The sequence below is a fragment of the Amphiprion ocellaris genome, chromosome 2, assembly GCF_022539595.1.
Source record: "Amphiprion ocellaris isolate individual 3 ecotype Okinawa chromosome 2, ASM2253959v1, whole genome shotgun sequence".
NCBI classification, from domain to species: Eukaryota; Metazoa; Chordata; class Actinopteri; family Pomacentridae; genus Amphiprion; species Amphiprion ocellaris.
Genome location: NC_072767.1, coordinates 20051509 through 20076869, shown reverse-complemented (window position 1 = coordinate 20076869; position 25361 = coordinate 20051509). Strand labels below are relative to the sequence as shown.

Here is a 25361-nt window from a genome sequence, read left to right as displayed (position 1 = left end):
ATAAAACGGATGTTCACTTTAGGACACTGAAAAATTAGATTTATTTTTGCAAAAAACTAAGTTTGTACAAAATAACTTTAATGATGGGTAGAAAGGTGCAGTAGAAAACAAAAAAAGTGAACATGAATACATATTGATCAACACTGCTAGGCCTGAATTAAGTACATCAGGTGTGTGTTTAGTCAGAATCCCCTGAGGATACACTGAGGGTGGACAAAATAAGATGAACACCTTAAAATATGATTAAACCCAACACCAACATGACTTTTAACAGTTACCACAAAATGAATTCAATACATCTCTGGTCCCTACAATAACTCAACATTACACAGGGTGTTCTTATTATTGTGGCCACCTCCTGTAGTTTGAGCATACAGGCACAGACCTATCCAAATTCAGCTCATCTATGTGTACCTGGATGATTAGCCAGCAATAGTGCAGTTTAGTGGCCCAAGCAAATCCAATTCAAAAAGGCAGGTTCATTTTGTATGATTTGAGCCACATTTAGGGAAAACAGACTGAATGACTGAACTTTGACAACAGGGAAGATTCATCTTGGAACTGCACAAGAGTAGTTAAACTGGGAAAAATACAAGAACCGTTTCCTTTCATTTGATATCAGAACTCCTCTAAATGGGCACTACAAGGTACAGTCATTTTCTAACCAACAAGATAACTTCATAAGCATTTCTGCTATTTTGTATTTGGTATATAATAGCATGGGTGAAAGGCCTTATGCACATTCAGAGCAGATATACCCCAGTGTGGAACACTGACTTGACCAGAGTAAATTTAGCTCAAATCCTCCACCTTTGGCACCAGTTAGTTGTTCTTCTTCTGGCTCTTTCTGCTGGGTGGCTCGCTGAACTGAACAACGTTGAAATACACAAACGTTCCAAAGAAGTGGAGGAAAGCAGTGGTGGACACCAAGACGGGGAACAAGTCAGGTAGATGTGGTGGAGGGACCAGAGCGATGCTGACGATGCTCAAGACAGCCATGACTGCAACACTGATGTAGAACTGGAATGGATAAAGACAGTGAGATTGTCAGTTAATTTTAAAAGAGACATACCATCACGTAAAATGCAGAGTTTTTAATATAAAGGATTGAGCTAAGGAAAAATAACCACGGTCAGGTGCTGCTTTAGAGCTACATAAAAGACAGATGAAGAATCTCATGTTGGCCAAATGAAATTAGCTCAACTCAAGGTCTACTTAGTAGCCAGAACTTTCAGCTACATCTCATAGTCTTTTTTTGGCCGATGTTTGTTAGGATGCTCAGTTGTCATCAAGTGAGCTTCCTTTGATTTTTATTTATTTAACCCCTAATAACCTATCTCTGTGTATCAAAGTTACATATTTAGAAGTTTTTTCATGACGATAATCCTTAAAGTGGCCTTGCAGATCTACCAAGTTTCTGCCTCTGTCTCCACCCAGCCCTTCCCACTCACTGCAGCTCAGCAGACCAGCTCACCTACAATTCTGCTTAGACACTGTACAACTGCCCAATGCTACACAATGGTAAGTTGTAATATTTAAATAATTCAGCCAGAAACCCAATTCTGAAAAAGAATAGTGATACAGAAAGTGACACCCTGCAAGTCGACAGAACTGATTCCACAGCTTTGTTGTGTTTGAAACCATGGAAGTCTGAATTTGAGATTTTGTTATCAGTCCACTGTAGTTCCATCCCATCCATCCATTATCTACACACTGCTTAATCCTCATTAGGGTCGCTGAGGGGCTGGAGTCTATCCCAGCTGACTTAGGGTGAAGGCAGGGGACACCCTGGACAGATCACCAGTCTATCACAGGGCTACACATATAGAAAAACAATCATACTTGCATTCATACCTATGGACAATTTAGAGTTGCCAATTAACCCCAGCATGTTTTTGGACTGTGGGAGGAAGTCGGAGAACCTGGAGAAAACCCACGCATGCCCAGGGAGAACATGCACTCCATGCAACTCCATGCAGAAAGATCCCGGGAAAGCCGGGACATGAACCAGGGCAAGGTGAAAGTGCTAACCACCAAGCCACTGTGCAGCCACTCCACTGTAGTTTCAAAGTGGAAATGCTAAGCCATGGTGTTGACTGCTTATTTCACTCATGATGTCTTCTACTAGCATATTAAATTCACCATGGACATGTTGACAAGGTGTAAAACTTGATTTTCACTGTAGAGTCTTTCACAAGTGGGAGACAGATCTTAATCCTCCTCCCTCTGGTGTAAGATTACATCTCCATGATGACTCATGCAAACTTTGAAGTGTGACTGAAACCTCTGGAAAAAGTTAGTGGAACTTTAGTTAAGTTTAGTTTGTTTGGTGTTTTACTCAGCTGTAGTAGAACATTCTGTATTATCTTTATTTTTTAAGATAAAGTAAAGAAGTCTATATAGTTGGATGTCTTCCTATTATTCTACTTCAAAAAAGTGCCCTGATAGCGCATGACTGACAAACTGCTCACTGCTCTCAACAAGAGACCAACGACAGCTCTTTATGTCAACAATCCTTTGCCAAAATTATTTTTAAATTCATATTTTGTATCTTAAACTTCTTCTAGTGAAACAGTGACAAGGATGCGCACCTCAGTCTGTCAACAAACTGTTGGCTTTTCGCTTAATTTTATTGCAACCATAATATCAAACTAATGAATACTTTAATTTAAAATCGAATCGCTTTGAGTATTTATTGCTTACCACTGAATAATGGACATGAAATTACTTATTTGAATGGTGATATAAAGACCAAGGCTTGTATCATTATATTACAACTGATTTTAATTATGAGATCTGTATAAACACGTTTTATCTAGTTGCAGACTTATAAACAGACGTGATGAGAAGACTAAGATCACTCGTGTCTATTCGGGCTTTATGACCCAGACAGAAAAGTGTGAGTAAGATGGAGGAAACACCTCATGCCCACACCCGCCCCTCCACCCAAAACCCATGAAACCTTATCGCCATCATCGGGGCTCGCTATTTATGCTGCTTGTGTAAATAAATATATCTAGGCAAACCTGTGTTAATGACATGCGCTATAAAAAGACACCTTCTCTTAATCTCTGACACCCTACCGGTGCCCCTGTCGCTAAGGGGTTGGCGGTGAAGCCACTTCAGACACTGTGGAAACTTAAATAAGTGATAAATAATTCTTTGGCTGGCAGCGGCGTTCATCCCCGGACAGCTTACACAGCTTACAGCAGCACATGATATTTATTTATACAGTTGGGTATATCTTCTCACACGCTTGCAATTTAGGTCTAGTGCCACTTTCAAAATACAGGCCACCTGGGATCGTGAAATCAGCACCCTTCTTATTACAAGTGCATCAGCTGTACATCCTCCTCCCTCAACCCCCATGTACAAGACCAGACATGAACTTTATTCCATCACGCAAAAATACCTTTTTTCGGTTTATTTTTAGCCCCTAAGCATATTTCTTACTGGAAGTAAATCATAAGATAAACCATACTTTAAACGTAAACAAACAAAACAAGATGCACACAGGGTTTTAAAACTATTTTTATCAGCTCTATGTACAGTATTGCAATTACTATTTGTGGTAAAGGCCGAAGGTAATGGTTATGACCTGGTATCACTAACTTTTATTGGCACCCAACTGCAAGCATAACGATAGAAGGCACCTGCACGTATATACGTTTTTCTGGGACAGCACCACCAACTTTGCAATCACAGTCATATTTACAAAGTCATTGCCACTTTAGAATAAAATAATGGGTGGGATTAATTCTTAATATTGTTTTTTTTGTTTAAATTTATGACAATGCATCATATTTTAAGCAAATCATGCATCAAAGCAAGTAGTGACTAGGATAAAAACTGTTCAGTACTGTGAAATATATGTAGTAGAGTAAAAGTATAAATTAGCATTAAAAAGTGGAAAAAGTGAAAAGACACCACAGGACACTTCCAAAGGTCCCAGAGAGGTACATAATATCCGGCAGATGGTTTTAACATTGTGGCAGATCTGTGTATGTATGCATATAATTAATATATTTTTATATGTCTTTACTGTATATATAGCAACAGTTCACAAGGACATTTTAAATTTGGTTTGTTATCAAAAATGTGTAATAGTGAAGCGACTTGACAACCAAACTAATCCTGGTTTTAACACTGCATGCATGGATTTTTCTGTAACCTGTAAATCAGTTCATACTACATTGTTAGTTATTACCAGCACACAGACCTTCCATCTCACTACACAGGCCAGGTCCATTTTGGGTAGAAAGAAAAGCAGCTTGTTGTAGGCTCCCATTCTCAGCTCGTCCTCTGAGCAGTGATCCAGTGCAGACAATAGATAGAGGCTGAAGAAGAGGAAGGCCAAGGAGGTCACAACGTAGGGCACCAGCAGGCCATCCTTCAGAAACAGAGGCAGCATGCTGCCCAGACAGACAAGGGCAAAAACAATGGGGCATTTACAGTTAAGAATTCAGGCCTGTTTTGCTGAGATCTTTTGTCTGGAGTAATGTAGAATAGCTCCAAACTGAGCGATAATCAAATAAAGATGTATCCGTTCTAGTATTGTTTACTTTTTCATACAATATCCAGCTGGAGGTTCAATACACACTGTTATTAATAGACATGTTTGTGTATATTGAGGCCATATATTGAAAAGAAATCCCACGTGATGGACAGTGCACATAATACATGCTTATACATGTCTAACAGCAGATCATTAAGTTCAGTGTCATGCTTGTAGAGAAGGGCAATAGTAAATCACACTGCTTTTATCCTGCAGGCCTGTGCTAGCATTTTGTCCCCTGGGGAGAGATGGCTGTGACATTCATGCAGAGCTTGTCTTAGTTTAGCAGAGGGGCAAGAACAACAGTTGACTCATAGTAAATCGCGCATCACCCCAGCTTATAAAAACCTATCCACTCACAACGAACTGCTCATTCAGATTTTTACTCCCACAAAAAAGACCCATTCAGCAGATGAATGTTCAACATTTTAGAAATACATACTTCCTCGATTTGAACAGACTGGCTGCATTCAGTCCTCTTAAAATGACCGTTCTTGAGCATTCATTCAGCCAATTACGCTAACAAAAGATGTATTTTTTTAAATGACAGAGCCTGTCGAGGATGCAGATAATGTGAAAGTCCATGGCAGACTGTACTGGGAAGCAGCTACAGAATGACCTCCTGTCCCTACACAACACGCTTAGACAGCAGGCATGCAGACTATGCCTTGTAATCCCCAGATATCCTTATACTAAACCACACGCACAACAATTAGTGCTGCCGGAAGAATTTAACAACAGCTGGTGAAAGTTAGATGGAGCATTTGCAGCACTACTTGTCTTTTCCATTCATGGTGCTCAGCTCAAAACACAGTGCATATCATTTAGCTCTTTAGAATTATTCCTACGGCGTTTCTCATTTAATAGTCGACTGTAGCGAGAGACAGAAAATGCAGGGAGAAATAAAGTGAGGCGACATGTGACAGTGGAATGCTTTATGTATTTGCCAGCTTAGCCACCAGGACATCCCACAGATCTATCATTATCTTAAAGTGAGACTTCACAACTCATGCAGAAGACTGTGGCCGCAAGTGACCCGTAGAGAAAAGTCATAAAGTGAGCAAACTGACTCAGTACTGTCAGTTATAAAGCCATTATGTAGTTATTTTGTTCGCATTCGCTGCCGTAAGTGACTGCTCATATATGAACATGCAAGCCAACGGTGGCAAAAGCTGTGTCCTGAAATGACAAACGATGCATTTAATTGTTTATGAATGCATCATGGTTGGATGTAGAAAGAGGCGGGGACTTTGTAGATCTGCACATTCGAAGGAAACAACGGTGTGGAGTTACATTTAAGCTATTTTAAGGCGGAAAGAGATTTTTTAATTGAAACAAAATGCTAAAATTGATCAGAGAATGATGTCAACTTGAACATTTTTGGCACTCCGTAGTTATGGTAAGCGGTCCAAAGAGTGCATGTTATCCTTAAAGATCTTTATATTTATAATCAGAGTACCTTGGATACACTAAGGACAGTTTTTGTTTGTTTTTTTTTTTCCCTTCACTTTTAAGCTCCTGGCTTTATTCTTGAAGAACATTCCTCTCTTTACAACTGAAATAATGCTTGAACTACAGTTAGGTCTAAAAACATCACCACTAATGCCTTTTATGAAAAGTTAGGACTAAGAATGACTGTGCATTGCTTCCTTGCATAGCAACAGTACAAAATGTTTTCATGTGAATGAATCCCACATGCACAAAAATTTGATTCAGCACTGAAAAGCGAATGGGTCCTCTGGCATAAACAACAGTAAAAACAGATATGCAGCATTTATTGCTCTACCGTTCATGTTTGGTTAATGCTTACATCTAGTCTTTCCTTCTTACCTAAATGTGGAGGCCTGCAGGAACCAAATGGCTATCAAGGGGAGGTCGTTCAACAGGAGGCAGACAGGCCTAGAAAAGAACAAAGTTGTATTTAATCACTATTAAACACACTCTGCAGTGATTTTACATTAAGAGAGGAAGTCAAGCTATATTTGGTCAGAGATGGATGTGAACTGATATCATGCGTGTAAAATATTCAAGCTACTCATCTGATGGCACATCCACATAAATCCATTATTGACAGTTGCTCACAAGGCAGTCAGCGTTTTATATTAGTGTGCAAATGCATGTTTGATACTGTTAATCTTACAAATTATACTTTAAATTCTCAATTTCAGTAATAAAATCCTGCAAATGTTTTGCCAAGAACAAGTTATAAGTTTATGACTTACAACTTGTTCTAATATGTATGCGTCTGCGTGCATCTGTGTATAGAAGGCCTGATTGTTAATTGAACCTGGTTTTCTGCACCAGTGCTGGTTGTACACTCTGCTCCGAGGGGGGCACTTTCCATCGGTCCCTGAGCCCATAATTACAGTCAGTGCTCTTTGGCGATCCTGTTACAGCCCAATAATTGATCCTGCGCAAACAACACCCCGAGCTGCCGCCTGCCATTCTTTCCTAATCCCTGGACATGCATTACTGATTGATTCAGGGGGACAGGTGGGAGATATAACTCAATAGTTAATAAAGCAACAATCTACCCTAATCTAGATTAATAGATGAGCCCAGATCTAGGAACCAAATCCCTCGCTGTCAAATCTATCCCAGGCTTCACTCCTTACCTACAGCTTTATACATATGGGGGTAAACGATAATGAGTCACACACATGCATTTCCATGTGCGCTTGTACAAGTATTGTATTTACCCAGTTAAATGTCACCCAACTCTGACCAACCACAGAACATACCAGGACAATGGAAGCTGTCTTTGTCTGTGAGTGTGATGACAGAGGTGAAAAACCTCTCCGTTAGCAAGTCCACACTTAGACACTTTTGCACCTCTGGGAGTACAGCAAGAGGATGACGTCAGTTTTACAAAGTGCATATGTGTTCAAATCATTAATAATCTGCAAGACATACCCTCAGATTTGGAGTGCGGATGAGGCGAATGGCTCCTCTGTGAGTAGAAATTAAATCTATACTCATGAATATTTCACATATCACTACAAGACAGCGAAAGCACCATTTACATTCGTCATCCAGTGAGGCAAACCTCAAGAAGTTACAATTATCTTCTCTGTACTTACAAGGCAGCCAACAGGATGGACTTCTCGTGGACTTGATAGGAGAAGAGGAAAAATGCCAGAGATGAATTGACCTAAAAATGATATTGAGGTTATGAGCTTTCACTTCTAAAAAGGGGAATTGAAGGGAGAGTTGGTGCATGAACAGAGACATCATACATGGTCACATTACTGGACATTATGTTCTCAATTTTTTAAAATTATATTTCTAAGCAATCATGTCTGGTTGAATCTCAGGTCTGGTCTCTCTATAACAGGAGTGCCATACATTTGGCTCAGTATTTGTCATATCAGATGCCAAAAATACTCACCAGAGCCAGTTTAAAGTGCCAGAAAGTAGGTTTTGTCAGCAGTCGGAAAGAGGAAGGTAGAACTGCCAGGAAAGTGCAGGCTAAACTGAAAAACAAAATGGGAGATTATATCAGTGCAGAAAAAAAATATTAGCAGCAGAAAACGTAATAGATAACATCAGCTGTACATTGGAGGCAGTATAAATTAATTCCATTTGCACATGATTTTACATGATTGCAGTGGCACTAATACATTTTGATGTCAAGTGGAGACAATTAATATATTAAATCTGGACTCAACTGTGTCACTCTTTTTAGACACCCACTGATCTGCAACTAAGACGTCTGCTGTATGGGAACTGACTAAATAATGGGCCCTTCTTAGGGTTACCAGGCATTAGTTTAACCTTTCAATTGTCACCTGCTGGTGTTGGAGGCACCGGAAGAGACCGACTATGTGTTAGAGTGAATGTGTCTAAATGTACCGAGAGGTCGGGCAGCGAGTCAGTTGGAAATGTGAGGACAACAATGTCTCTGTACTACAAATCGTAGAAATGATAGAGAGAAGTGAATGCAAGTAAATAAAGACAGATAGTCAGATAAAGAGGCAGAAAGATAGATAGTAGTAATGAAGGGCCAGTAAGTGGGTACTTAGTGTGTATGAAAGCGAGCGTGCCATGCGTGTGCTATGTGCAGGGCAGGGTTTTGCGGTCCGGAAGGACATGGATCACTTTTCACAGCTGATTCATTTTATGTACACAGTACACCCACACCAGAGCATTTAGCAATCCACTCCCTGCGCCAAAAAGACAAGAGTGTTTTTCATTTGTTTGAAATGCACTACAGTAAAAGAAGTCCAACTTGATCCCCGGACTTAGCAGTCTGGCAGAAACGTGTCCGTGCTGTGAACATAGGACTCCTAAATTTAGCGTGCTGGGTTATTTAGGCAGGCTCCACCATGACACAACTGTTGCATCAAGGTTTTCTGACTGCGTGTGCACAGGACCTCAGCATTTGGTCAAAACAACTTTTAATCCATGGGAATCTCTGTGGAGAATCTGAAATTTGTCTCTCTCTCACCCACTTTATAGTATTCCATTATCTTACAAAGCACATGATCCACAACATTTCGGAAAAGGAAATTATGCTGTCAAAGTGATTTAGGCTGCTTTCATCTCTGTGTGCACCACATCTTGTAGTATTCCTTAGGCAATTGTCTTGTCACGACTTTTTCTAAAAACAGCACATTTCATGTTCAGAAGTTCCTCATGAGATGTTTGCTTCAGGGATGATCTGATTTCAACTAACTGGATCACAATCTTTATGGCCAAGGGCAAGCTCGGCTTTCCCAGGAAATGAAAGGTGTAAAAAGAGTCCAGAGGGACGGAGTGTAAAAAAGATAAGATGACACAGAAAATGAATGAAAGGTAGATGAGAATAAAAGGAAACTTGTTAAACAGACAGAGGGATTACCTGAGGTAGAGCTGAGAGTCACCCGACAGAATGGATCTGATCTTTATCAGGGTGTTGAGGCTGCACCATGTGTTGGCCACCTTATCCTATAGAGAAACACATGCGCACACACACATGCACGCACACACACACAAAAACACTTGTTTAAATGAGAAATGACATCAGAAGAAAGCACAAAACTCTAAATCCCAGTTTGAAGAGAAAGTAAATAGGTGACATTGCTGTAAGTGCTTATTTTCTGAAAGTGCAATAAAAATTCCTTGAAGGGATTTCAGATTGACATTTCAATGTAACCCTCCATCATAAATTTACTCCCCCGTCAGAAAAAGCATGAGACTTATTCGTAAACGTGGAGACAAAAAGTCAAGTGTCAAACCAGGGATGTTTCTGCATAACCAGCAGATACAGACCAACCACAGAGCACCGGTAAACTGACTCAAAACAATACATAATGTCAATATGCTGAAACATTTCTCTTTATAATTAGATTTACTAGGCTGTTGCACAAAAAACATATTTTATTTAAATTACATTTCCTGAAAGCTGGGACTGTGACTAACAATAGTTAGCTGAATAAGCTGCCTGTTCTTTCCTGATTAGCTGTTTATAAAAATGTTAGAAATTGTTATGGTAAAAATGACAAATTCACAGTTGAAAATATAGGTGTAAAATTTTAAATGAAAAGCAACAAATTCTCCCATATGGGAACCCAAATACACAGAATGTTTGGTGTCTTTGCTTGACTAAAATTACAAAAATAAGAAATCATAATCAATAATGAAAATGGTGATAATTTAAATTTACTGCTCAATAAAACGGCTTTTTTTGTCTATGTTAGTTCTATATAGTTAAGAAAATAACCTGCAAAAACAAGTTTTTAAAGTTTGTAGATTACATGAAAGGTATATACGATATACACTACAGTTCAAAAGTTTGGGGTCACTTAGAAATGTCCTTATTTTTTGAAAGAAAAATGTTTTTTAAGGATAACATTAAATTAATCATAAACACAGTCTAGACATTGATAATGTAGTAAATGACTATTCTAGCTTGAAACGGCTGATGTTTAATAGAATATCTAGACAGGGGTACAGAGGAACATTTCCAGCAACCATCACTCCTGTGTTCTAATGCTACATTGTGTTAACTAATGGTGTTTAAAGGCTAATTGATGATTAGAAAACCCTTGTGCAGTTATGTTAGCACATGAATAAAAGTGAGTTTTCATGGAAAACATAAAATTGTCTGTGTGACCCCAAACCTTTGAACGGCAGTGTATATAAGATGTTTCAAACTTAACACCAACTGAAAAGTAAGCTGAGATCAGTTGTGGAGGGCGTTGTGTGTGATTCAGCTGATTTGAGTGCTGAAGCAGTTGCGTAGGGATCACCACCTTTGAAGCCAAAGCCACCAGTATGCATCATGATATCACACAACCAGGGACGGCATGTCTAGATCAGCTTTATGATTCCACTCTGGATGGTTTTAGTGTGACCCTATCTAGAAAATCTATTTCTGGCCTACTCTCTCTCTCTCTCTATGCTACAGCTGCTCAGTGCACTGCTGTGTGGATCTTAATGGCAGCCTAGTCAGCAGCACCAGGCCGTCCAGCGTTGTGTTATCTCAGCCCCATCCCTCTCTTTCCTCTCTGCCTCCCTTGCTCCAAATAACCACTACGGGAATGTTCCTGGACGCCGCCTGAAGGCAACACATGAACACACTGGGGAGGGGAGGGGGGGTCCCCATCGGCAAATGTAAAGGGGTGAGAGCAGCGCGGCTCCTTCACCTATAAGCTAGCATGGAATTTCACAGTGAGAAGCATTTGGTGCCATTTTTGTGTGCAGGCAGCAACGTGAGACGCCAGAATGCAGCTCAGTGGGTAAACTTACAACTGCTCCCTCCCAGTAGCCGCCGGGACCACCAGTCACCGGCCCTCGTCTTCCCCACCACCCCTTCTCACCCCTGTCTCCTCGTCCAAAGTGTCTGCTTACGTGCACAATCTCACAATTAGTTCAGGACGACTCGGCCCGGTGGCCTCTCATGCTGTCGTCTCACGGGAGTATAGTGTCTCTCACACCCTGTGTATTATGTTTGAATCATTTCGTTGAACAAATACTGCCGCGGTGGACGCTGCTGCCTGCTCCCCTGGCAGAATTTTCAATTACTTCTCACATCCATGACACCTTGTGGTGGGTGCCACTTCGGGGACCGGGACGAAAGTGGGGTTATGGGGGTTTCGGAAACGAGAGCTGCAAAGCTGGGCCTCGGAGCTGTCAGTCACACATGCGAGCACGAAAACACACAGTTACTTTATCTCTGCTTCTTCCATGACAGCTTTCAACACTGCGACGGCGTAAGTGTTTCAAGTACTCTTGTTCGCGATCATCACTTTTCTTTTTTTAATTAATATCATATTCCAATGATCATGCTATAACTGGCTGGCCACAGAACACAAATACATGTGTGCGTGTGTGTTCTTGTACGACAGTCAAACGTACACTGATGTGTCTGTTTTCCAAAGATGCAGTCCGCAGCAGTTGTCGGATGTGCTCTGATACGTTTGTAGATGTAGAGTTGGCCCCACTCATCAGTCTATGAGGCTAGAACATGGCTGTACATTGAAGTGCTGAAAACAACTCAGCCATAAATTAGTGAGATTTATCTATATCCTCCTACTGTACATCCTGAACCCCGACACCTCCCAGAGATAGAGTGAAACCGATCTCCTGACCTTTCACCATTTTATTCCACTGTTTTCTTTGATCCTGCAGAGTATCCGTTTCCAACCGGCTAAGCACTGGAGGGTGGAAGGGTATTCACCATGCTGAGGGTATGGAACAGTGTGGAGGGGACGAGGAGTCCATACAGGCTCTCTACGACGTTTATAGAAGCACTGATCACTCAATATTACTAATCTCTTGTTTGAACCCTCAATTTAATCCAGGAACAAGCTGTAGTATGCTTTTATAATGTCTCAAATTAATAGATTTTTGGTAAACATGATAGACTGGTGAAAATACATCCCATCTCGACTTACACAGTTAAAACCACTGACAGGGGAGGTCAGTGTTCTGCTGGGAAACCTTGGGTCCTCCATGTAACTTAATTTATTTTTGCTGATGTCTGTATGTTTTTGTATGATTCTCTTTGCTACTCTAACACTGCAAATTTCCCCACCAAGGTATTATATAAAGGTCCGTCTTATAATTCACATGGGTCTTACCTTGACACATACATGACATTTCTGCACAATGAGAACTTTAACTTTAAAAGATTATGCTTCTGTACTTTAACTTCAGTAAAACTCAACACTTTCCCCAGCTCTCTCAGAATGTCAAAAGAAAAACACATCACCCTTACCATTTTCTCTCCTTCCTCTAATATTCATGTGTAGTCCCTAATTTTAATAGATAAGTAGAAAGCGGAGTTGTAGGATCAGTTGTTTATTCAATCTACTATTTCAGTGTCTCACAGGCTTCCATGCCTAAAGTGCAGCTACAAAGCAATGTCAAGAAGATCTGAAGATTCTGATGCCCAACTTGCTTTGGGGTTACCAGACACATCACAGCAACTTTTTTTAGCTGATATCATAACAAAAATATCCATTCAAAGATTCCTTATTTTTAGTGTCAAAATGTTTTTCATTTCTGTGTTAGTGGTTGTTAGTTTGGGTGCCACTCTAACAGATCACTCTGATGACGGTCACATTTATTCCTAAATTTCTCTAATTTCCCTAGGCTACACATTCTTAAGGGTTGAGCCAGATGGGATAGTGAGAAGGTTAACCATCTGCAGCGCTGCAAGGGCAACAAAGACTTCACTGGAAACAGGACATGTGCATGTGACCTGTGTAGATGAGGAGTTGGTCTCAGGGGGATATTAAGCTTCTCAGATGTGTTTTTAAGGCTGAGTTTTGATTTAACAAGCTGCATAGTACCTCAAACAGACCACGAGCCACGGGAAAGATCCTCCTGACCACCTGCAAGGCCTGGCTGGGGTCAGACAGGAAGGGCAACCAGCAGAGGGCAAAAGTCGCCAACACTGTTGCAGCAATTCTCACCAGCAGGAAAAGCCTACATGACGAGAGACAAGCATAATCTCTGAGGCAAAGACACACCATGAAGAATATAGTAAAAAAAAAAAAAGCAGTTTCTCACAGAACAATTTTGCACGCTTTCCCAAAATAAAAACATTGACATTCTCATGTAGCTTGGGTATGTCTGTGTCTACTCGGATTCCTCAAACAATTAGTACATACTGTCTGCAAGTCCTAAATTTGGGATTTGACCCCTGTGCTGAGGAATGCAGTGAAAGCCATGCATCAGCTGAAAGTCTTCAGTGTAGGTCAGGCTATCTTGTCAGCTGTAACTGTGAAGCTGCTGGTTAAGTTGCACACACAGGCATAGCTGAGGAGTTTGGGCATGGCGAGAGTGTCATCTGGACATATCTTCTCCCCAGGCCTTCTAATCCAGCTCTCCATTTGCTACTAAATGCCCTTGGTACATTGTTACTAGATAAACAGACACTGGACACACTAGTAACAGCATCCAATCTGATTACCTCAGTCACACTGTGACTCTCCTGAGGACACGACTCTCATATGCACTGCTGTCTAGTGTGGGGGCATTCAGTTCTATGTACAGTAACAAAACAGTATAATTGTTAAATAATCATGATTTCACGCACATATCAATAGAAATTCACTTATTCTTTGAGTTTTTTAGCTGGTGCTTGGTTTGGTACATTTAGTATTAATCTCTAATGATTGAAAGAAATCCCTTCAATTGCTCTCCTCTTGTGTTTTGACATCTCCTGGATTATTAGTTCTTTGGTCACACTGTTTCTTCTGTGGCTTAATTGTCGACTTTTATGCTGTCGGTTTGCTGATTGTTTCAGAGATCTAAGAACTCAAGCAGAGTGCTGTTCATCTACATAACTGCATGCTTCCAAGGATTTAAGGACAAGCGTCTGCAGCTGTGCTAGTAGCTCTGTAAGGCCATGCTTTGAGATAAAGGCCATCATGAGCAGGCTAATATCCTCACTGATGTTTTGTAAGTAACGTTCATTATTTACACCATCTCAGTTTAGCATATTTCCTCACAACATTTAATAATTAGGTCTAAAAGCACAGATGAAGTGAACTCCTACAACCTTTGGCCCAATCATGACACCAGATTAAAGAAAAATCACCAAAGTTATTACAATCCATCCAGAGAGCGACAGGAATGTCTGGACCACGTTTCATGGCAAACAATCAAGCACATGGTAGGAAGAGAGAGACAATGCAAAAAAACAAAAGTAATCAAACTCACCCTCGACCCATCGGGCCAGCTTTGATGCATTTTCCCATCAGGTAACAGAAGAAGGGCAGAGCGTGGTAGAGCTCCATCTGTTTGTAGTTGAGTGCCAGCGAGAAGGCCATGGAGCCTGAGACATCCCAGCCCAGACCCAGAGCCAGAATCCCCCACAGCGCAAATCCCAGGCTCACTCCATTGTACCTGATACTGTTAAGGTTAATACCGGACTAGAGAGGTCAGGTTTGTTTTTGTGTACATAAACAGTGCAATTCGGCTGATACAGGACAAGCAATCTAGAAAACATCAGCTGATCATGGTCAGTTCAGTTCATATGCTTAGTGTATACAGCTTCACTTCTTTCATTGTTGAGTTTAATAGTGTCTGAAAAACAACAGCTTGGAAAACCCTTTAAAATCAGCCTGCAACTTTGCAGGCAAGTATTAGATAATACATAAATACAATACAATAAATTATGAAATGGACCTTCATGTAAAGGATACTGGAAATGGCCATAGTCAGTGAGAATTAGTCCTGGGTAAAGTAGAAAGCACAACAGAGTGGAAATCTGGAGGAGGAAAAGGAAAAAAAACTTTGTGTCACAGCAGAAATTTGAACTTGTCACAGCATGAATAGCAAATATGGAGTATTCATGTCGTCTCTGTTTCAATAAGTACCAGTATGTATAATATCAAACCGTGAAATTGCACCACTTAAATGGAATAAAGCCATTATTATTAAAATGATTATTTATACCTAAGCTTTTCCTGCTTTGATATGTCAAAATCAGTGCTATGAAAAGGGTCTATTATGGTTTGTATATAGAACCATACCAGAACAAAAAATATTTGCATAGCTTATTACATTAAAAAAAAAAAAACTTTAATGAAATAATCAAAGGAGATGAGAAGAAAATGCTAAAAAGATTTTTAAAAACTAATCACACATTAGATGACAAAGGGCGTTGCATGCGAGGATACTGTGTTCTGGTTCTTCCTTTCAAAGGCAAATCTTGTTTTACTTCTTGATGATGTAAGACACAGTCAAAACATTAGAAATGATCCCTCTAAATTGATTCTACTGTAAATGTATGTAGACCCATTGAAATGTAATAACTTCTTGGAAATGTAATAACATCATATTATATTGCAATAATGACTCCATAATTCTCCAATTTGGTGGACCAGTGCTGTAATCTGTTTTAATAAGGGTGGGTTCCCAGACTGAGAGAAAAAGAGCTGATCTGGGTCTTTAGTGGAAAACTATTAGCTGTCCTGCTCAGCGTGTCTCTAACCTTTTTCTTCGAGGAACCATCAGTCAAGTATAAACAGTATAAAACCACTGCAGGGATGTATATCAACAAATCTGCCACCAAGACTGAAACAGAAAAAAAAAGAAGCAAATCATGAGATATCAGACTTGTATTATAATTAATGATGCTCAGCAGTAGAAGCAGCAGCAGTAATGACTTGCTATAATTTTTAAAAAGGTTAATTAGTTATTTTAAGGTTGAAGTAGACGTTTTTCACTCAGTTACTGTACCTGTAGTTCTCATGAAGAGTTTGTGCGTCGGACTTTCATAACCTCTGGACTTGTGGAGCTCTACCCAGTCGGGGTTTATTATCTTTGCTCTGCAGAGAACCATATGTGATTTAGAATTTTTTTATTTTCTTTTAATTTCTTAGTTTTATAATGACTGTTGCTGTTTGATCACAACATGTACAGGGCAAACAGAATAGATTACACATAAAACACCACCATGCAACACTTACACTGACATGACAACATGGAAAATCTCTTGATTCCTAAAAGTGACGTATTATTGCTCCTCTCTCTGTTCTTATACTGATCTACCTAGGGGTTGAATCCTAAATGACCTGGCCGTTTATCAAATTCAATTTTCAGCATTTTTTCCCGATTATCAGTATTGTTGGTTTTTTAAAACCAGTTCTCGATAAAATTATTTTTTAAAAACAACTGCACATCACAAGAAATAGCCTATCAACACTGAAGGATAAGTGCTTAAAAGTTCTCTTCCAATTAAATATATGGAAAACAAACAACAATTAACAAATATTTGAACAAAGTTTTGTGAAGGAGTATGTTAAATTTTGACCCCAAGACCACTTTATGTATTTAGAGTATCAGTTATCAGTCTCCTTGTTTACCAATAAAAGGGATCAGTGTCATTCATTAGAAACTACTGTACAATGGTCAACCCCTGCAACTAACCACAACATTTCTCTTGGGTTTTGCTCTTGTTCTCTCTCTGTCTCTTTCCCATGGATACTGACACACCATGTAAAATATCTTCTCTAAATAATCAAACAACTCACACATAAGCACAGATCCAGCTGTGGTAGGCGGTGAGAGGAGGGTAGTCAAGACCCCAGTAGTTCAAGTCATTGTCAGTGGTGTTGAAGTACCTGGAGAAGCACATATATAACATATATTTATTATAAAACAGTGGAGGTGTCTGATAAATTCATACAAAAGATATGCGCCCTCACTTGGTGTTTTGATGATGGTGGAAAGCCAAAATCCAAAATCTCCCATTAGTGATCAATTAGCTTGATATCTGGTGATTGAAAAGGCTGTAGCATATGTTTCATCTAACTATTCAGTGACCCCAGCATTGTCACCTTGTCATCCTCAGTCCCATTATGTTAGAAATGTTTCCTTATAGACAAAAGGTGATAACTAATGCTAAACTGGGATTATTTTTGACAGATATTGCAATATGATTAGCAATTTAAGAGGGACTGATGTTTTTTGCACTTTTTTCCCACTAAAATCTCTCTCTCTCTCTCTCTCTCTCTCTCTCTCTCTCTCTCTCTCTATATATATATATATATATATATATATATATATATATATATATATATATATAAAAAAATAAAATAATGGTGATGTAATTTTTGCTGCAGTACCAACTAAACGAGTATGTTCCTTGTGTCTGGAGAATAAAAATGCAACGTAATAATGTGACACATTTCAGCTTTATCGAAAAAAAAATTGCAGCTCCTTCTGTTTGGATATTGCACTTGGCCTTAGTGAGATTCTTAGAATATTGCAAATTATCCCAAATGATCACTCAGAACTACTTTGTATTGATTTACAGTGAAACTTTCCTAAAAGTGGCAAGTGGATCCAAACCATTATTGCAAAACAAAACAGAGCCACCAGATTCCCTCACTATACAAATCAGGTTTTTCCTTTAATCTGTTACCCATTTGTACATACAAAATGCTGTAGCTTCTATTGCTCATTTTGCTTTTACTGATATATTGGATCCCTTTTTTATGTCATATTTACTTGTATTCTTAACCCTTATCAGTACACCTGGGGTGCATGCGGACCCCATGGGTATATAACTTGTCACATTTTTTTATCTGTGAGTTGGATTTTTCAGTCCCTTTTGGTAATTGTCACCCACATAGTTGCCATCTCATACACCGAACCTGATTTCAACCAGGTTTGTGATGTTTATATAAAAAAAAATCATTTGGGGTACGTGCGGACCCCAGCCAGACCCCAGCCAGACTGTGCATCTTTTATTCATGTGTGTTTGTGTTGTGTTGCATATGGACAGGTACAGAAATGTGAAATGGATGAAATACTACTGGGGTCAAGCTGGACCCCAAGTGTATGGATGAAGAAGTAGGTTGCCACGTGTACTGATGAGGGTTAAATATCTGAGCCAGAGAACTTGAGGGTAGAATTAGGCACTACTATTCTTTTCAGTGATGTGGTTTTCTCAGATCAGGGATCTACAATAAGAACCAGTAATTTAGCAGCAGAACCATTCCAGACTGACCATTCCTGAAGAGGGAGGTTGTAGGTCACTTCTTGCCAGTGCCTTTGGGCTTCATAGTCGCCAAACATGGGAGGTTTCCCCGCCCCTGGAGGAAAAATATTCAGCTGTCAGTCTGAAGAATGTGAAGCTAGCTACATCAGTCAATGACGCCAAGAAGCCAAAGCGCAGCAACAGAGCCGCGTCAAGAAATTCTCAAGCCTGCGACTGGATGCTCCCGGCAAAGAGGAACACCCTGATACGTGTAAAACAACTTTCTGTCACCAGTTTACAGTAAATCTAATGAACTCCACTGAAACCAGCAGCACAGCAGACGGTCAGTGTAGCGTGTAAACGTTGAGCTCCACACACTTCCTACCTGAATATGAATTTAACGACACTCCCCATCTCACTACAACGCCAAGTAAAACGCAAATCGATACGAGACTCCACGTCTTCATAACTCTAACCGGTAAAAAAAAAGAATTTTAGTAGAAAAATAACCGAAAAAATTGGTTCATTGAAACACTTGAAATCTGTTTACATTTCCTGGATACGTCATTCACAAGGCTTCGTTTCGCCTGCTCATTGGTTACTGGAGTCTGACGTTGCCGCCGAGATGGAATGAGGCGTTTGCGACGGCTGAGAAGAAAAGGAACTTCTTGCGTTAATCAAACAATAGTCGGATTGATACGGCGAGAAAAACGTTATCAAGCTGTTGTGTGGCAGATAGACCAGGAGATAGTTTAAGACCCACGTCATAGATGTCTGTATATCACCGTAATCTGATTTGTTATTTATAGTGGCAACTATTATCAAGTGGAACGATGAGGTTCTCTATAATTCCCTGTTACTATGAACGCATCGTTGATTGGGCAGAGATTTATGATGAATTGATGGATATTTTCTATTATTAAAGGTCTATTGCTTCAGTATTGTCATATTTCACATTTTCTTACACTTAATATTGAATTTAGAGGTTAGAAGTTTTTTTTTTACAAAGTATTTTTTTTAACTTTGTTTGCTGACATGTGAACATTACTAAATATACTTAATATAGCAAAACTGGCTGTGAGTTTGATACACACTATGGAACAGAACAGTGAAAAGAATCAGTGTCAAGACAGTTCTCCTCTTTTATTGTTACTAGAAAATTTTCCCCATTTTTTGTTTCGTCTGTTATCATGTCAGGATTATGAATCAGTCAATTAAAAACTTTACTAACAATTACTACAGCATTATATTTCTACTTCTAGATCTATGTATATTTTAGACATCTCTTAAACTGTTAGAGGGGCAAATATAACTAAGAAACATTTCTGAGATGCCCAGAAATTGCTTTGAACAGTAAAATCATAGGGGCATTATATATTTGAGTTTTTGTACATGGAAAGAATGTGGAGCAAATGAATGATGGATAAAACCGATCATATCAAACACGAGTTTGACGACTGAGTGAAACTTCCCACCAATTTCGGTAATCAGGAATGTTTGCGATCATTTTAGTTGTACGTCTCAATAAACACGATAGCAGAAGTATATTCAATTTTGACAACATTTATGTCTTCTGAATTTTAACTTTATAGCAACTTGCCATCACAAGCTCTGCATGTACTAATCAGTGCCGAGGCAGCAGTCTGATGTGTAACTAGTTTGTTGTAACCTTCTGTACACAGATGTGGGTATGGTTGTAAAAGTCCGCCCTTGTCTTCCCCTCACAATGTAAATCTCAGCCCAGGGGCATTTTCTCCTCTGTGACCTTTTCTTCTGTTGACACCATCATCTTTGTGCCCAAGGTGTTGGGATTTGTTGGGTGAGACGTGTTCCTTGTGGTTCTGGCATCAATTATGCATAAATAATAATAACCTCGGACAACTGCTGATTTGCAATGACACTTTCATTACAACAGCAGCAGCCTATAACTCACTGCTACCCATTAGTTATTAATGCCTGGCCACGCCAGCTTTACTTTGTCATTTATTGCTTCATCTCTATGCCTTTTTAAATATTCAGTAACTGCTGTACCTACATTTACTGTCTGTAATCTCCGCCCAGGAGAAGGCTATAGCTTGTGGTGGAGGATGACCTAGTTATTATGAAGGCCTGGGCCTTGCTTGCCAATGTCACTGTAGTCTATCATATCTACAGTCAAGTTTGCTACAGCAACTTCATCTTTTCTTCTGTTTTCTGCCATGTTTGATGCTTAACATAAGGAGAAACAAGATCTATAATTCCAAACTCGTTTGTTAAATACATATGCTTTCTCCTCCTTGGATGACTTTGAAAATCTGCAGGTTGTATGATTTATTAATTGTGAAGACATAGAAGACGATTCTTAATTGCTTCTCAGTTAATTGTAAATGTTCATATCCACACAGTTCTGCCCAAGGCTCTGAAAACCCAAACGGTTATCTATTTTTTAGAGGCATCTGGTGTCAAAGCAGAATGTGGTTCTGATAGAGTTTGTTTCAGCGACACTCAACATGCCCTCTCTGGTCCAAATATCACAGTTCACGTCTTATCTTTGAAAATATTATCACCGAAATGTGTAAAATCTTAAATTGTACGAGCAAACAGAGACACAACATCTATATTACCACAAGTGTATCTATCTTCACATGCAAAATGTGGAGCTTAGACATTTGACTTTACATCATCAAGCAATTATTTCTCACATACATTTACAAAAGCTGAAATACACTTAAATATGAGAAGATATAAACTAAATGCATTTAAAAGTTGAAGGTTATTCTTGACTTTGAAAACATGGTTTGACAAAATCTTGACTTAAAAATTGAGATGGTTTATTAAAACAGATTTTCCTTTCTATGAAAACTGAATCACTCTTGTGAAACGAAAGTGGTTAGGTTGTTTATGGTGAACAAAATATAAATTAATTCATGAGACTCACTGATAATCCTCACTGCAGATGGTCAAATCAGGATAATTACATACAGTCAGTGAAGTCAAAACACTGTTATTTATATAAAACATTGACCCAAAGTGCTTTCTAATAGAGACAAAGGATTAAAGTTGCAAGTTTACCTATAGTTTAAATTTAAGGTTAAAACCTTACAGTAGTAAAACTGATGCTTGTGTTTAGCGTATGGACAAACTGAGATGTCCTTCATGCAGTATTATGTGTTGATTTACAAACCAACCCCAACCAGCTATATTTATACTAGTTATTTGATATAAGGTCCCAGTGTGTGCATGCGTTTTAATCACAATTTTTAAGCTACAACTCCTACTTCACTATCCAGACAGCTGCTATTTATCATGCACTCTAAGCAGCTGCACATAAACACTGCAGAATGTAAACTGTTCATCTACTTTGATTTAAATGTGTTTTAAGTTGTACACATAAACCAATTAGGGGCTTCAGTTTTAACACTTAGAGTTGCAATCGTTATGAGCCCTGATGGATTACATTAATTCAGTGGAGTTGTTTATGTGAGAACAGCTGAAATGTGCTTCTATTTTTCACCCGATTTAGCTCCATGCGGAGTGTGACTGTGTCCAAACTTAATGCAGTAAGTAAACCTGTAAAATGTAAAGCAAAGCTCCACCTCCTCTCCATTCAGTGCATTTCTTTTGGGGGCTATACTGGGCAAATTTTAAAAAATGGTTAATTGATTACATTTCTCTAATTAATATTCCTTCTTAATCAAGTTAGCATTCTTTTTACTGGCTGGACAATGAAATGTTTGCCTTTTGCTAACTTAGAAGCTGTTTATTGTGCATTTAGGGGGCAATAATGTGATGCTTGACATCCTTTTTCTTTAGCTTTTTTTAAATTTTCACAATATTCCCAGAGAATAGCACAACATTTGTGTTTGATACACAGAAGTCAAAGTGACAAAGACAATATTATAAAGCTAGAATAAAGGAGGGACAGAAAAGAAGTGGAAATGATTATGAAATTGATCACCCTCAAATTCTCTGTCCACTTTATATTTCCATTCCAAAGTTTTGGAACATGAAAACTCTGTTACATTTTCCGCATGAATCTGAGCTGTATAAAAGTTGGGTTTCCAAAAGAGGTAAACTGTGGCCATCCAACATAAATGCAGCTTCATGCAGTGGAAATAAAGCTGATTAAAATAAAAATATGGGTAAATTGTAGGTTAACTTTTGCATATTCAAAAGAACAATAGAACTACTCGTGAACTACTACATATACACTACCATTCAAAAGATTGAATAAAAACTCACACTTGTATTCATGTGCTAACATAATTGCACAAGGGTTTTCTAATCATCAATTAGCCTTTCAACACCATTAGCTAACACAATGTAGCATTAGAACACAGGAGTGATGGTTGCTGGAAATGTTCCTCTGTATCCCTATGGAGATACTCCATTAAAAATCAGCTGTTTCCAGCTAGAATAGTCATTAACAATGTCTAGACTGTATTTCTGATCAATTTAATGCTATCTTCTTTGAAAAAAACGTTTTTCTTTCAGAAATAAGGTCGTTTCTAAGTGACCCCAAACTTTTGAACGGTAGTAGTTACCCTATACACAAACAGGCGCACAACATCGACAGTTGTGTTAATTTAATGTAGGTCAGTTTACATATTGAAGCTTTACTTCACAGTCAAACACGGTGTGAACTTCATTTGTCATAGACTGTTGTAGGGACTATTATGGGATGTCTGGAGGAGCTGTGGGAACCAGCACCCGCACTCTGGTCCACCTGTGCACAAGCACGTGCAGCTGCACTGCTCGTTATCGCGTGCGTCTGTGTGTGGGCGCGCGCGGCCGTTGGTTCCTTCAATGAGCGTCTCCGTCCGGTCAGGAAATCCTATTAGAGACATAATCACACACAGCAGCAGCTACGAACTGCGCTGGGTTTCGGTCCCAGCAAGAAAGAACGCGTTAAAGCACACAATGCAGGCTGCCTTGGTGGATTTAAACGAACTGCGGTGATAATATGATTATAGATCTTTCACTTAATCAGATATGCATGTTAATGTTTTAGTTTATCAAGCCTGGAGTTTACAATATGTTTAGTGTTTTTTGTCCAGTTAATTTCAGGAGTGATCTTGATTTCCTATTTTCTCTCCTTCTGCAGCTGAAACCTTAATTAGAATCCAAATAAAAATCAGAAATCTTACTTTCCCTAATAAATGTTAAGCATATCTGACCATAACATGATGCAAATGCATATTCCTTAGTGATATAAAGCTGTGGGTATACTGTGATTACTGATTCCTTTTGTCGCTCAAAAAAAATAGAGTAAATCAGACATTCAATTATTTCTACCTTTTTAACAAAAAAACAAAAATCTGCACATTCATTCAGATTAACTCTGAGATCATACACAACCTGAAAAGTCTGTTTAAAAAAATTAAGAGGATTCCAGCGGTTGTTTGGCAAAGGTTAAGCCTCCTTCATTTCACTAAATCTTTCTTTGATTTCTGTTCTTGCTAATGAGAATCCCGAGGTGTCGGTGAACGCCCCCTAGCGGCCTCAGGCTCCTCTGCGGTGTCTTCAGGCCGCAGCATCACCGCTGCAACATCACACACCGACGACACTTTAGACTGTGATCCTGTCCGACATGCATGAGAGCCTCACGGTCCCTTTGTGGAGCCGGATGTGAACCTGTCCCAGAAATCTATAAATCAGAGGTGAAAATAACTGAAGCTGCAAACGTGTTTAGCAGCGGCATATTTGTGCTTTCTTTAGGAATCCGTGCAGCCCAAAGACACTCTCACAGAGCTGCAACATCCCATAGCTGACCTCTCTCTCTCGGCCACTTTATTTTCTTAGAGCTAGTGATGACTTTTTAATATTTCCCCTTTTTTCTTTTTAAATGATAATAAAATACATCGACAGAAATGATCAACAATCTATTGAAAATCATGCACTTTGTACATTATTATTTCCATTTTTATATGATTTCCCCTGTATGTTTCGATTAGAAGAATAATCAAAAACGGTAATAATAATTTGGCAATAGAAAATAATTTCACAATAAAATCCAGTATCGGTTACACACTACGGCTGATGTGAATAATAATATGAATAATGTGGCAATAATAGCTCCATAATAATAATGAATTCAGTCAGTAGAAATGCCACGGTGACATTGGAGAAGCCTTTTGCATCATCAGCACCTTCTTCGGTGTCTGGAAGTGAATTGAAGCGGAGAGAGAGCCTCCTTTCTCTTTCCCATGAGGATCGGATAAATATAGCGTCCACACACACACACACACACACACACCCTCTCTCTCACACACACACACACTCCCTCTCACACACACATGCCATTTGCTGTTTGTGTAAAAGTGATTAGCCAGACATAACTGCGAAACTGTTACCTTTATAGTAAGCAAGCTGCAGAATATTCTGTAAAACGATCCAGCAGTGACAGAAGGGCGAATTAAAAGGTGTCCAAACTGTCACCTCCTGTCATTGATCGTTATCAGGAAGCAAAAAATGTAGTTTAAAATACAATTACGCCTTATTTATCCCTTTTTGCTCATTTATTTTGCACATTTTTTTCTTAAAATTTTCAGATGTAATGCAAATTCATTTATGTCTCCCCGAAAACTGTGTAAATATTCTGTATTTGCACTAAATTCAAGGATTTGCCTGGTGCCACCTTTCGTATAATAGACGGATCCATTTTTACCCAAGTGTTTTTAAAAGTTCAAATATATTTATTTTTGTTGCCAGTCTTCGGTAGTAATTGATATTTAATTCAAAGGTAATTTTCAATAGATTTTAAGCTGCAAAACAGGTAAAATTAAAATGTAATATGGTTTGGTGTTGCCGTGAAATTATAAACATATTTCCCTGTGTTACACCTCCAGAATTAAAATTATTATAAAACTCGTGTTATAATAAATTAAATGAAACATAAAAAAGAAG

At 39.0% G+C, this 25361-nt stretch overlaps 1 protein-coding gene across 1 annotated transcript; it reads right to left on the bottom strand.

Moving 5' to 3' along the window:
* Window positions 1-12: 12 nt before the first annotated feature.
* Window positions 13-19043, bottom strand: alg6 (ALG6 alpha-1,3-glucosyltransferase). The gene is made up of 14 exons (XM_023280529.3): window positions 18862-19043; window positions 18507-18591; window positions 17026-17115; window positions 16232-16320; window positions 15984-16066; window positions 15193-15257; window positions 14708-14893; window positions 13333-13468; window positions 9396-9481; window positions 7944-8028; window positions 7636-7706; window positions 6386-6454; window positions 4220-4412; window positions 13-1020 (listed from the first exon to the last, which is right to left on the bottom strand). The coding sequence occupies exons 1-14, from the start codon at window positions 18941-18943 to the stop codon at window positions 823-825; spliced, it is 1518 nt and encodes a 505-aa protein (XP_023136297.2). The 5' UTR covers window positions 18944-19043; the 3' UTR covers window positions 13-822.
* Between the last annotated feature and the right edge of the window lie 6318 nt (window positions 19044-25361).